The 12834-nt window shown below is 51.1% G+C and overlaps 1 protein-coding gene across 1 annotated transcript in view; it reads left to right on the top strand.

Annotated features, from left to right (window-relative positions):
- PRKD2 (protein kinase D2) overlaps positions 1-12418 on the top strand; it is a 64259-nt gene extending 51841 nt beyond the window's left edge. Inside the window, exons 11-18 of the mRNA XM_060258257.1 lie at positions 63-115; positions 285-357; positions 1713-1819; positions 3590-3751; positions 6387-6485; positions 8025-8292; positions 9186-9271; positions 11202-12418. Of these exons, the coding sequence (XP_060114240.1) occupies positions 63-115; positions 285-357; positions 1713-1819; positions 3590-3751; positions 6387-6485; positions 8025-8292; positions 9186-9271; positions 11202-11426 (1073 nt within the window). The 3' untranslated portion in view covers positions 11427-12418. The remainder of the gene's footprint in view (positions 1-62; positions 116-284; positions 358-1712; positions 1820-3589; positions 3752-6386; positions 6486-8024; positions 8293-9185; positions 9272-11201) is intronic.
- Positions 12419-12834: the final 416 nt, after the last annotated feature.

Genomic DNA, 12834 nt, shown 5'->3' with positions numbered 1-12834 from the left:
GATAAAAAGCCCATATCCCTTATACAGGAAGATTTATGTCCCCCTTTCTCTGCCTTCTCCAGGACAAGCGTCCCTGCGTATCTCTGTTTCCAACAGCCAAATACAGGAGAATGTGGTAAGGAGACCGCCCTCAATACCCTCTTTCTCCTTCCCCTTGCCCCCACGGTTTGTGCTTTCTCCTTTCAGTTCCTTGCCTTCCCGTTTCCCACCAGCTGCTGTCTGGTGCCTGTTTTGAGGCCTGAGGGGAAAAATAACTTACTTTTGTGGGGTTTGTGCCTTTGCAGGATATTGCCACCGTGTACCAGATTTTCCCAGATGAGGTTTTAGGCTCTGGACAGTTTGGCGTCGTTTACGGAGGTAAGCAGGAGGACGGGGTCGGCTTCGTGTGGTGTGACTCGCGAGGAGGAAGTGGCTTGGACCGGTGTCGCAATACACCCCTCGTAGGCAGTGTTCCTCTAAGCTGAGGTTAGCGTGAGCGAGCGCACAGTTGTTTTAGCCTCCGGCTCACACGTTTTTGTCTTAGCCCAGGAAAGATGGCCCCGGAGCAAACTAGTTTATGCAGTGGCTCACAACTTGAATGCCAGCAGCTCATGAAGTAGAACTTTCCTCACAGCTTAGAGGGAGTATTAGTTGTAGGTGTTCGTTGCTATTATAGCCCTGTCTGGAGAAGAAAGTTGCCAAATTGATGGCACAGTGGGAGGGCTTCAAGTGTCCTGGCCTCACTGGTGGACCTCCTGATGGCACCTGGGGGTTTTTGGCCACTGTGTGACACAGAGTGTTGGACTGGATGGGCCATTGGCCTGATCCAACATGGCTTCCCTTATGTTCTTATGTCTGGGGCAGTGATGCTCTGTATTCTTGGTGCTTGGGGGGGCACAGTGGGAGGGCTTCTAGTGTCCTGGCCCCACTGGTGAACCTCCTGATGGCGCCTGGGTTTTTTGGTCACTGCGTGAGACAGGGTGTTGGACTGGATGGGCCATTGGCCTGATCCAACATGGCTTCTCTTATGTTCTTATGTCTGGGGCAGGGATGCTCTGTATTCTTGGTACTTTGTGGGGGGGCACAGTGGGAGGGATTCTAGTGTCCTGGCCCCACTGGTGGACCTCCTGATGGCACTTGGGCCATGAGTTGTATAATCATTTCATTATATATTACAATGTAGTAATAATAATAAGACGACATGGGATTTACATCCTGCCCTCCACTCCGAATTTCAGAGTCTCAGAGCGGCTCACCATCTTTTACCTTCCTCCCCCACAACAGACACCCTGTGAGGTGGCTGGGGCTGAGAGAGCTCTCCCAGAAGCTGCCCTTTGGAGGACAACTCTGTGAGAGCTATGGCTGACCCAAGGCCATTCCGGCAGCTGCAAGTGGAGGATGGGGGAATCAAACTCGGTTCTCCTAGATAAGAGTCCGCGCAGTTAACCACCACACCAAACTAGTAGAAATAAAGTGTATCATCCTGAAACCATCCCCCCTCCCCCCCGGCCCCTGGAAAAATTGTCTTGCACAAAACCGGCCCCTGGTGCCAAAAAGGTTGGGGACCGCTGCTGTACATTATTTTGCCCTCTGCTTGTTGGCGCACGTGCCTCCTTCTCCCCAAGACACTCTCTTTGTTAGAAGAGTTTATGGGGCAAGCATTAGAGTGCCAGGTCTCGGGTGGGGCCCCCTGCTTCTTCTTATGAGTCAGCTTCCTTTGTGACCCTCTCCAGGAAAGCACCGGAAGACAGGGCGGGACGTGGCAGTGAAAGTGATCGACAAGCTCCGTTTCCCAACCAAGCAGGAGAGCCAGCTGCGCAACGAAGTCGCCATCTTGCAGGTGAGCAGGCCACCCCTCCCCCCCCCCCCCCCCCGCTTCTCAAGATGAATAGATTTATTTCTGGGTGAAGCAGATTTTGCAAGCTCCAGACCGTGGGTGTGGGTGTGGGTGTGTCTGTATGAGGTCTAGTTTTCACTTCCTCTGGCAACGCGGAAGTGGGGAGGGAAGGTGGCTCAGCGGCAGAGCAGAGGTCCCAGGTTCAATCCCCGGCATCTCCAACTCAAAAGGGTCCAGGCTAGTAGGCGTGAAAAACCTCAGCTTGAGACCCTGGAGAGCCATGAATGGGGCTGTGGCTTAGTGGTAGAGCATCTGCATGGTAAGCAGACGGTCCCAGGTTCAATCCCCGGCATCTCCAACTAAAAAGGGTCCAGGCAAATAGGCGTGAAAAACCTCAGCTTGAGACCCTGGAGAGCCATGAATGGGGCTGTGGCTCAGTGGTAGAGCATCTGCATGGTAAGCAGACGGTCCCAGGTTCAATCCCCGGCATCTCCCAACTAAAAAGGGTCCAGGCAAGTAGGCATGAAAAACCTCAGCTTGAGACCCTGGAGAGCCGCTGCCAGTAGACAAGACTGACTTTGATGGCGGCTGAGAGGTGATATGATCACCATCTTCCATGAGGTGATATGATCACCATCTTCCATGAGGTGATATGATCACCATCTTCCATGAGGTGATATGATCACCATCTTCCATGAGGTGATATGATCACCATCTTCAAGTCCTTGAAGGGCTGTCATCTAAAGGATGGTGTGGAATTGTTTTCTGTGGCCCTAGAAGGCAGGACCAGAACCAATGGGTTGAAACTAAATCAAAAGAGTTTCTGGCTCAACATTAGGAAGAACTTTCTGAACATTAGAGCGGTTCCTCAGTGGAACAGGCTTCCTCGGGAGGTGGTGGGCTCTCCTTCCTTGGAGGTTTTTCAACAGAGGCTGGATGGCCATTTGACAGCAATGAAGATCCTGTGAATTTAGAGGGAGGGATTTGTGAGTTTCCTGCATTGTGCAGGGGGTTGGACTAGATGACCCTGGAGCTACCTTCCGAGTCTATGATTCTGTGTTAAGCCTGGAGAGGAGGCGGCTGAGAGGTGATAGGATCCCCATCTTCAAGTCCTTGAAGGGCTGTCCTATAGAGGATGGGGTGGAATTGTTTTCTGTGGCCCCGGAAGGTAGGACCAGAACCAATGGGTTGAAGTTAAATCAAAAGAGTTTCTGGCTCAACATGAGGAAGAACTTCCTGACCGTTAGAGCGGTTCCTCAGTGGAACAGGCTTCCTCCTTGGGAGGTGGTGGGCTCTCCTTCCTTGGAGGTTTTTCAACAGAGGCCAGATGGCCATCTGACAGCAATGAAGATCCTGTGAATTTAGGGGGAGGGATTTGTGTGTTTCCTGCATTGTGCAGGGGGCTGGACTAGATGACCCTGGAGGTACCTTCCAACTCTATGATTCTATGATGCTGAGGTAACTTGCCTTTGCCTGCCTCTGAATTAGCTTCGTTGGTGGTCTTGCAGTCATGCACTCACAAGGGCTGAGCCTGCTTAGCTTCCAGGACCTGATGGGATCGGGCTAGCCTGGTATATCTGCTTTATACCTGTTGCTTCTGTAGCGGTCATGGGGCTACCAGCTGCACTGGGGTGAACAGAAGGGGGCTGCTTAAAAACCATTCGTGATGCAACAGCGATGAGCTTGCAGATGTGTTTCAGAGGCGACGATAGGAAGGTTGCAGCAAAGGCCTCAGGGGCCCTGAATTTCTCCTTTTCTGCCCCCCAATCGCAGAGCTTGAGACACGCTGGGATCGTGAACCTCGAGTGCATGTTTGAGACCCCGGAGAAAGTGTTTGTCGTGATGGAGAAGCTCCACGGGGACATGCTGGAAATGATTCTGTCCTCGGAGAAGGGCCGGCTCCCGGAGAGGCTCACCAAGTTTCTCATCACGCAGGTAAAAAGCACAAACAAAGCACCTCTTTCCCCTCCCAAACCCCAGAGGGCTGTGGAGGCGGTGCTTCAACTAACAGCCACTAGGTGGCAGTGCAGTCTTGCTGGTGGTTAGTCTCTGCCAGTGAGTTTCAGCCATAGGTGTAGGGTGGTGTAGTGTCTAGAGCAGGGGTGGCCAAACTATGACTCGGGAGCCACATGTGGCTCTTCCACACAAATGGCGAGGCTCTTCAAGCCCCCCCCAGCTATCTATCTGTCTGTCTGTCCCTCTATCTGTCTGTCTGTCTGTCTGTCATCTACCTACTATCTATCCATCCATCCATCCATCTTCCATCATCTATCTTCCATCATCCATCTATCATCCATCCATCCCTCCCTCCCTCCCTCTCCTATCATCCTATCTCTCTATCTTCTATCATCCATCATCCTATCTCTCTATCATCCTATCTCTCTCTCTCCATTCTCCCATCCATCCATCCTCTATCCATCCATCCATTCATCCTCCATCCATCCATCCATCCATCTTCCATCCATCCATCCTCCATCATCTCTCTCCTTCCTTCCTTCCTTCCTTCCTTCCTTCCTTCCTTCCTTCCTTCCTTCCTTCCTTCCTTCCTTCCTTCCTTCCTTCCTTCCTTCCTTCCTTCCTTCCTTCCTTCCTTCCTCTCTTCCTCCCTCTCTTTCTTCCTTCCTTCCTTCCTTCCTTCCTTCCTTCCTTCCTTCCTTCCTTCCTTCCTCCCTCCCTCCCTCCCTCCCTCCCTCCCTCCCCTCCTTCCTTCCTCCCTCCCTTCCTCCTTTCCTCCCTCCCTCCCCTCCTCCCTCCCTCCCTCAAACATCTGATGTTCATGTCTTGCAGCTCTCAAACATGTGGGTTTGAATCCCCACCTCTGCCATGAAAGTCCACTGGGTCACTGTGGGCCTATGTATGTGTTTGTGGGGTGTGTGTTCTCCCTTAGATTTATCAAAGCTGCAAGTACAGCCATCCTGGAACATGCAAAATCTGTTCATTGGTGCTCTCTGTTAAGCTAGGAAGGCATGCAATAGCTCAAGCACAGGTTCGCTTGGACCTTCTTAGAGTAGCCAGTCGTTAAAGCCAGTCGTTTCCTTGTCTCCTCTTCTCCATCTGCACTGAGTCAGCAAGAGGGACCTGGTAAATGCACCCCTCCCCAATAAACTGGCCCAACCCAAGAGATTTTGAGGACCCTAGCCAACTGCTATCTCATAGAGTCAGTGCAGTGGTCCATCTAGCTCCATGATGCAGTGGCTAAAAAGGCAAATGCAATTTTGGGCTGTATCAACAGAAGTATAGTGTCCAGATAACATGAAGTGATGGTATCGCTTTACTCTATTCTGGTAAGACCTCACCTGGAGTATTGTGTTCAGTTTTGAGTGGTGAGGGGTCTGGAGACCAAGTCCTATGAAGAAAGGTTGAAGGGCATGTTTAGCCTGGAGAGGAGGTGGCTGAGAGGTGATAGGATCACCATCTTCAAGTACTTGAAGGGCTGGTGTGAGGTTGGTGTGGAATTTCTGTGGCCCCAGAAGGCAGGACCAGAACCAATGGGTTGAAATTAAATCAAAAGAGTTTCCGTCTCAACCTTAGGAAGAACTTCCTGACCGTTAGAGCGGTTCCTCAGTGGAACAGGCTTCCTCCTCGGGAGGTGGTGGGCTCTCCTTCCTTAGAGGTTTTTCAACAGAGGCTAGACGGCCATCTGACAGCAATGAGGATCCTGTGAATTTGAGGGGAGGTACTTGAGAGGTTCCTGCATTGTGCAGGGGGTTGGACTAGATGACCCTGGAGGTCCCTTCCAACTCTTCTATGATTCTAGGATTTTGTATTTCTACACCAATTAGCAGGAGCCTTTATTTTTGTATATGACAGCAGCAGCCAAGGCTATTATGCGCCTTAGAAATGGAAATCTTTAGTGAGGTCTGCAACAGAGGAATCAATGGTAAAGACAATGGAATATGTGGAAATGGCTAAATTGACTTTTTTGATCAGCGAAACGGCATTAACTACATTTATAACTCACTGGAAACCCCTGATAGGCTTTTTGCATGAAATGGGGGGAAATGAACTTATGGCCTATGGTTCTGAAGATTTAAGATAAGAAAAGAATTATAGACAAAAGATTTTTAAATGTATGTATATTTAGAGAGGACGAATAGAGAATTAAGTTGTAGATGTAGGGAATTAAGTTGGAGCTGAAGATGAAAGTAGAAATATATTCCCTCCCCGCCCCACCCCTATTTTTTCTCTTTTTTCTCCCAGTTTTCTTTGAGGGAAAGTTTTCCTTTCTCCCAGTTTCCTCCCTCCACTCCCTCCCTTCTCCCCTTCCCTCCTCCCTCCTCTCCTTCTCCCCTCCCTCCCTCCTCCCTTTCCTTCTCCCCTCCCTCCCTTCCTCCCTCTCTCCCTTCCTTCTCACCTTCCCTCCTCCCTCCCCTCCCTCCCTTCTCCCCTTCCCTTCCTTCCCTTCTCCCTCCCCTCCCTCCCTTCCTTCTCCCCTCCCTCCCTTCCCCCTCCCTCTCTCCCTTCCTTCTCCCCTCCCCTCCCCTCCCCTCCCATCTGACGTTTATTCAATGTGTCTCTTAAGTGGCTACCCCATTCTATAGTGTTTTCTCTCCCCACCCCCCACCCTCAGATCCTGGTGGCCCTCCGGCACCTGCATTTCAAAAACATCGTGCACTGCGACCTCAAACCCGAAAACGTCCTCCTGGCTTCAGCTGAGCCGTTTCCTCAGGTAAGCAAGTATTGGGGGGGAGGGGTTTAAAAAAGAGCGCAATAAAAGAGGTTCTGGAGCTCTGCTCCGGCGAGCTCCTGCCCAAAACGAGGCCTGCATCAGGTTGCTTGGCAGGATTCTTGTTTTGTTGTTGTTGTTGTTTTGTCTTAGACTGAGGAAGAGGTTAGGGAGATAGTGTGGAATGAGACAAGCAACTGGTTACATGTCAAGCTCTCTCGAATGGCATTTTGGAGAGCCAGTTTGGTTATGTCCGCGGACTTTTATCTGGGAGAACCGGGTTTGATTCCCCACTCCTTCACTTGCAGCTGCTGGAATGGCCTTGGGTCAGCCATAGCTCTGGCAGAGGTTGTCCTTGAAAGGGCAGCTGCTGTGAGAGCCCTCTCCAGCCCCTCCCACCTCACAGGGTGTCTGTTGTGGGGGAGGAAGATAAAGGAGACTGTGAGCCACTCTGAGTCTCTGATATTCCGAGTATAGGGCGGGATATAAATCCAATATCTTCCAATATTTTCTTCGATTCCCCACTTCTCCACTTGCAGCTGTTGGTATGGCCTTGGGTCAGCCATAGTTCTTGCAGAGCTGTCCTTGAAAGGGCAGCTTCTGTCAGAGCCCTCTCAGCCCCATCCACCTCACAGGGTGTCTGTTGTGGGGGAGGAAGATAAAGGAGACTGTGAGCCACTCTGAGTCTCTGATATTCTGAGTATAGGGCGGGATATAAATCCAATATCTTCCAATATTTTCTTCGATTCCCCACTTCTCCACTTGCAGCTGTTGGTATGGCCTTGGGTCAGCCATAGTTCTCTCAGAGCTGTCCTTGAAAGGGCAGCTTCTGTCAGAGCCCTCTCAGCCCCATCCACCTCACAGGGTGTCTGTTGTGGGGGAAGAAGATATAGGAGATTGTAAGCCGCTCTGAGACTCTGATATTCCGAGTATAGGGCGGGATATAAATCCAATATCTTCCAATATTTTCTTTTGATTCCCCACTCCTCCACTTGCAGCTGCTGGAATGGCCTTGGGTCAGCCATAGTTCTCGCAGAGCTGTCCTTGAAAGGGCAGCTTCTGTCAGAGCCCTTTCAGCCCCATCCACCTCACAGGGCGTCTGTTGTGGGGGAAGAAGATATAGGAGATTGTAAGCCACTCTGAGTCTCTGATTCAGAGAAAAGGGCGGGGTATAAATCTGTAGTCTTCTTCTTCTTGGGTCAGCCATAGCTTTTCACAGAGTTGTCCTTGAAAGGGCAGCTTCTGTCAGAGCTCTCTCAGCCCCAGCTACCTCACACGGTGTCTGTTATGTGTGGAAGGGGAAGGTAAAGGAGATTGTGTCCAGTCTGAGATTCAGAGTATAGGGCGGGATATAACTCCAATATCATCATCAACATTTAGCAGAAACTTCCCACCAGCTTCTGTCTCATCTCGGGGGTTAGAAACAGGCCGTCTTCAAAGTTTGGGAAGCAGAAAAAATTCTCAGGATGGTGGCGACTGCTGGCCTTCTGAATTCCATGGCATTCAGCGAGCATTTAAACGTGTCATGTCGGCACCCCACAGGTGAAGCTGTGCGACTTTGGCTTTGCCCGCATCATCGGCGAGAAGTCTTTCCGGCGTTCTGTGGTGGGCACCCCGGCCTACCTGGCCCCCGAGGTCCTGCTCAACCAGGGTTACAACCGTTCTCTGGACATGTGGTCGGTGGGCGTCATCATGTATGTCAGCCTGAGCGGCACCTTCCCTTTCAACGAGGACGAGGACATCAACGACCAGATCCAGAATGCCGCCTTCATGTACCCGCCTAACCCCTGGCGCCAGATCTCCGTCGGAGGTACCCCTTGAGAGACATTTACGTGTGGCTAGGATGGGAGGAGACGGGCCGTGCAGGCCTCCGAGGGGGAAACATATTTTTACCCTTGCCAGCCCAGTAGCTGGAGCAGGCAACTTTTGGTGTATTGGTTAAGTGCGTGGACTCTTATCTGGGAGAACCGGGTTTGATTCCCCACTCCTCCACTTGCAGCTGCTGGAATGGCCTTGGGTCAGCCAGAGCTCTCTTATCTGGGAGAACCGGGTTTGATTCCCCACTCCTCCACTTGCACCCGCTGGAATGGCCTTGGGTCAGCCAGAGCTCTCTTATCTGGGAGAACCGGGTTTGATTCCCCACTCCTCCACTTGCACCCGCTGGAATGGCCTTGGGTCAGCCAGAGCTCTCTTATCTGGGAGAACCGGGTTGGATTCCTCACTCCTCCACTTGCAGCTGCTGGAATGGCCTTGAGTCAGCCAGAGCGCTCTTATCTGGGAGAACCGGGTTGGATTCCCCACTCCTCCACTTGCAGCTGCTGGAATGGCCTTGGGTCAGCCAGAGCTCTCTTATCTGGGAGAACCGGGTTGGATTCCCCACTCCTCCACTTGCAGCTGCTGGAATGGCCTTGGGTCAGCCAGAGCTCTCTTATCTGGGAGAACTGGGTTTGATTCCCCACTCCTCCACTTGCAGCTGCTGGAATGGCCTTGGGTCAGCCATAGCTCTCGTAGGAGTTGTCCTTGAAAGGGCAGCTGCTGTGAGAGCCCTCTCAGTCTCACCTATCTCACAGGGTGTCTGTTGTGTGGGGGGAGAAGATATAGGAGATTGTGAGCCGCTCTGAGTCTCTGATTCAGAGAGAAAGGTGGGGTATAAATCTGCAATTATTATTCTTCCTCTTCCTCATGACTTTCCCTTCTTCCTAGCCATCGATCTGATCAACAACCTGCTTCAGGTGAAGATGAGGAAACGGTACAGTGTGGATAAATCCCTCAGCCATTCTTGGCTACAGGTACTTGACTCTACATTTCGGGATCTGCTAATATTTCACATGTGGGTTGGGGGGTTTTTTAAGTGGGGGGAGGGATAAACTAAGAGAATCAAACTAGAAGTCCTGCAGAATTACACCTTCTCCGTATCTCACACTCTTTCTGCTTCTATGGAGAGATCTTCTGTCTTCCAGCAGGGGGCAGCAATGTGGCACAAAACCAGCAATGGATCTCGCGGTACACTTTAGAGATTTGAAAAAAGCCAGTCTGCCTAGATTTCCGGTTTTAAGTCGACCAGCCTTCCTAGCTTACCCTGATCTCTCCAGATCTTGGAAGTTAACCCTGTAGAAAAGAACAAAGGGATTGGGAGCCCTCCCCCCCCCCCATCTCAGAAAATATGCTCAAGACAGCATTTTGGCAAGCAGAGGGAAGTTTTTATTTCAATTTAAGCTTTTGTAGACTAGAGCTCACTTCCTCAGGTATGTTCTGTGGCAAACACACTTATATAGAAGGCTATTCTGGAGCAAACTTCAGCAGAGGAATCCAAAGCACTAAGCTTTCCATGCAAACCAGCCTCCGTACAACAAAGAAACAAATCAGTAAACAATAAATAAATACAAATGCATATATGGATTCATAATGGACCATACAATTGGTCCTCTAGAAAAAGCAAGGAACGTATTCACTAGGAACCCGTCCAGTATTTGCAGCAAATCAATGCTAAATTCATCCAAGAGCATCCAGGTGAAATAAATATGACATTGATCAATGTCTCATAATATATGCCAGAGGTGACCAACGGTAGCTCTCCAGATGTTTTTTTGCCTACAACTCCCATCAGCCCCAGCCAGCATGGCCAGTAGGTGGGACTGATGGGAGTTGTAGGCAAAAAACATCAGGAGAGCTACCGTTGGCCACCCCTGATATATGCAGCCAGCAGTCCAGAAAGAACAAGGTCATACTGGAGCCCTTGTTTCGCACAAGCTTCTTCGAGCTTTTCACATTTCTTTCATACCTCGGGTAAAAATGCCATTCTGTTACAACATTGAGAGGCGCTTGGTTCCAACACTGCCCCCTTCTAATTGGTTTCTTGGTGATCAAGTGCCTCTCAATGTTGTAATAGAATGGCGTTTTTACCCAAGGTAAAATGAAAGGTAAGATGAAATTGCTCAGCAGTTGGGTTAAAATGGATAAAAGGAAGTCCTTCTTCACCCAAAGGGTGATTAACATGTGGAATTCACTGCCACAGAAGGTGGCGGCGGCTACAAGCACAGCCAGCTTCAAGAGGGGATTGGATAAAAATATGGAGCAGAGGTCCATCAGTGGCTATTAGCCACAATGTGTATATATATATGTATATGTATACATATAATTTTTTTGGCCACTGTGTGACAGAGTGTTGCATGGGCCATTGGCCTGATCCAACATGGCTTCTCTTATGTTCTTAAGGTATGAAAGAGATGTGAAAAACTCGAAGAAGCTTGTGCGAAACAAGGGCTCCAGTACGACCTTGTTCTTTCTGGACTTTTCGGCTGCATATATTATGAGACATTGGATCAATTTCATACTTATTTCACCTGGATTCTCTTGGATGAATCGAGCATTGATTTGCTGCAAATATTGGACGGATTCCCGGTGACTACGTTCCTTGCTCTTTCTCGAGGACCAATTGTATAGTCCATTATGAATCCATATATGCATTTGTATTGAGTGATTGCTTATTGAATTGTTTCTTTGTTGTACGGAGGCTGGTTTTCACGGAGAGCTTAGTGCTTTGGATTCCTCTTTTGGATGCCTCTTTGGATTCCTATTTTGCCGTGATTCTCTGTACGGGGAGCAAACTTAAGCAGCATGGTCCTAGCAGCAGTGAAAGGTTAGAAGTTTGGAATAAGTGGCGCTTGTGTGCAGTGCGTTCTTATCCTCCATCCCGGGTCTCGTCCATTCTTTCCCCAGGACTACCAAACGTGGCTGGACCTCCGGGAGCTGGAAACGAGAATGGCCGAGCGCTACATCACCCACGAGAGCGACGACGCCCGCTGGGAGCAGTTTGCCACGGAGCACGGCCTGCCCTACCCCGCCCACTTGCGGGTTCGCCGGCTGGATGAAGAGGATGAGGAGGGAGAGCAGCAACAGGAGGCAGAGATGAAGGGCTTGGCCGAACGGGTCAGCGTGCTCTGAACAGCCGCCGGCACTCGAACGCAGGGCTCGCGGGCAGGGGGCCTCCCGTGGAGGGGGCACGGCGTCCATCCTCGCAGACTTTGTGTTTGGAAAAGAGGGAAGTTTCTCTCCCCTTTCTGCAGCCAACGGCAGGGAAAATGGTCCGGCTGAGAATCTTCCACCCACCCATTCAGTTCTGTTTCTCAAGAAAAGCGGGGAGACGATGCTCTCCTTTGGGAATTCTGTGCCGGAATTCTGAAGGGGCCTGCAAGGTGGTCTCATTTGGGGAGAGAATCACTCAGAGGGTCCGGAACTGCAGGACCAGATGGACCAGAAGTCCCCAACATGGTGTCAGCGGGTGCCAGGGCACATGCCAGTATTGTAAACCCAACTTGACTAGCCCCTGCCAAGTATTTATAGAAACTGAACTGGGCCATGCGAAGCTTTCGCCCAGGAGGGCTTCTGATTGGCTGCTGGAGGTTTGATTGGCTGTGCTTCGATGCTTGGAGGGGCAGCTGCCACCACAGCGCAAGGATCCGCGCTGCGTCGCCGAAGGTCCGCTCGGCTTGCCGTTTTGCGGCTGGCTCCGCCTCCTGCGGCCGCCATTTTCTCACAGCCGTTTTGTGGCCGGAACCACCATGCTGTGCCGGAATTCTGAAGGGGCCTGCAAGACTCGACAAGATTGGGGACTCCAGTACGGAGGCCGGAGGGTGTGTTTGGGGACTGCCAGTGGAGACAAGCCCAGGTGCATTCTGGGAGCGATCGCGGGATCGGCGGTCTCGGGCCAGCAAGACGGCAGAGGGATCTCCTCTTGTGGGATTCCCTTGAGTGGGAATCTTTGAGGACCAGGGCAGGGGGTGTCCTGTTGTGTACCCACTTGGCAGGGAAGGTAGAAGGGGGATTGCGTCACACTGGGCAAGAGGGGTTGGCATAAAGACAAGAGGTATTCTTTGGTATTCTTTGTTTCCTTGTCCAGAAGCTCCAGTTCCTAACAGAGCTAATCATGGAAGGTTTAATTAGGGCACTGATGCGGTTCATTTTTTCACCCGTGTCTGGGGCTACCAGTATTCCCCCTGCGCCCTCCTCACATCCAAAAGAATACCCATAAGGCGCTTGCCCAGAAAAAAAAGGCACGGAACAGGAACGCAGTTCTGGCTGGCTTCGGGTCCGGGGGTGTGGTCTGATATGCAAATGAGCGCCTGCCCGGCTTTTCCTACAAAACAAGCCCTGTGCGAAACCATGGCGACAACAGGGGTGTGGCCTGATATGCAAATGTGTTCCTGCTGGGGCTTTTCTACCAAAAAAGCTCTGAGAAAAACTATGGGGGCTCATAGCCCTCTCCCTCTCCCCCAGGCTCTGGTCAAAACCGCTTGGACCCTTAAAATGCTTTACTTCTAGCCCCAGCACCTCCCCTCACCCCCCAAAAAAT

Source organism: Heteronotia binoei, chromosome 17 (assembly GCF_032191835.1).
Source record: "Heteronotia binoei isolate CCM8104 ecotype False Entrance Well chromosome 17, APGP_CSIRO_Hbin_v1, whole genome shotgun sequence".
Lineage (NCBI taxonomy): Eukaryota > Metazoa > Chordata > Lepidosauria > Squamata > Gekkonidae > Heteronotia > Heteronotia binoei.
Note: the sequence above shows the minus strand (reverse complement) of the source record. Positions and strands in the feature narration are given on the sequence as shown.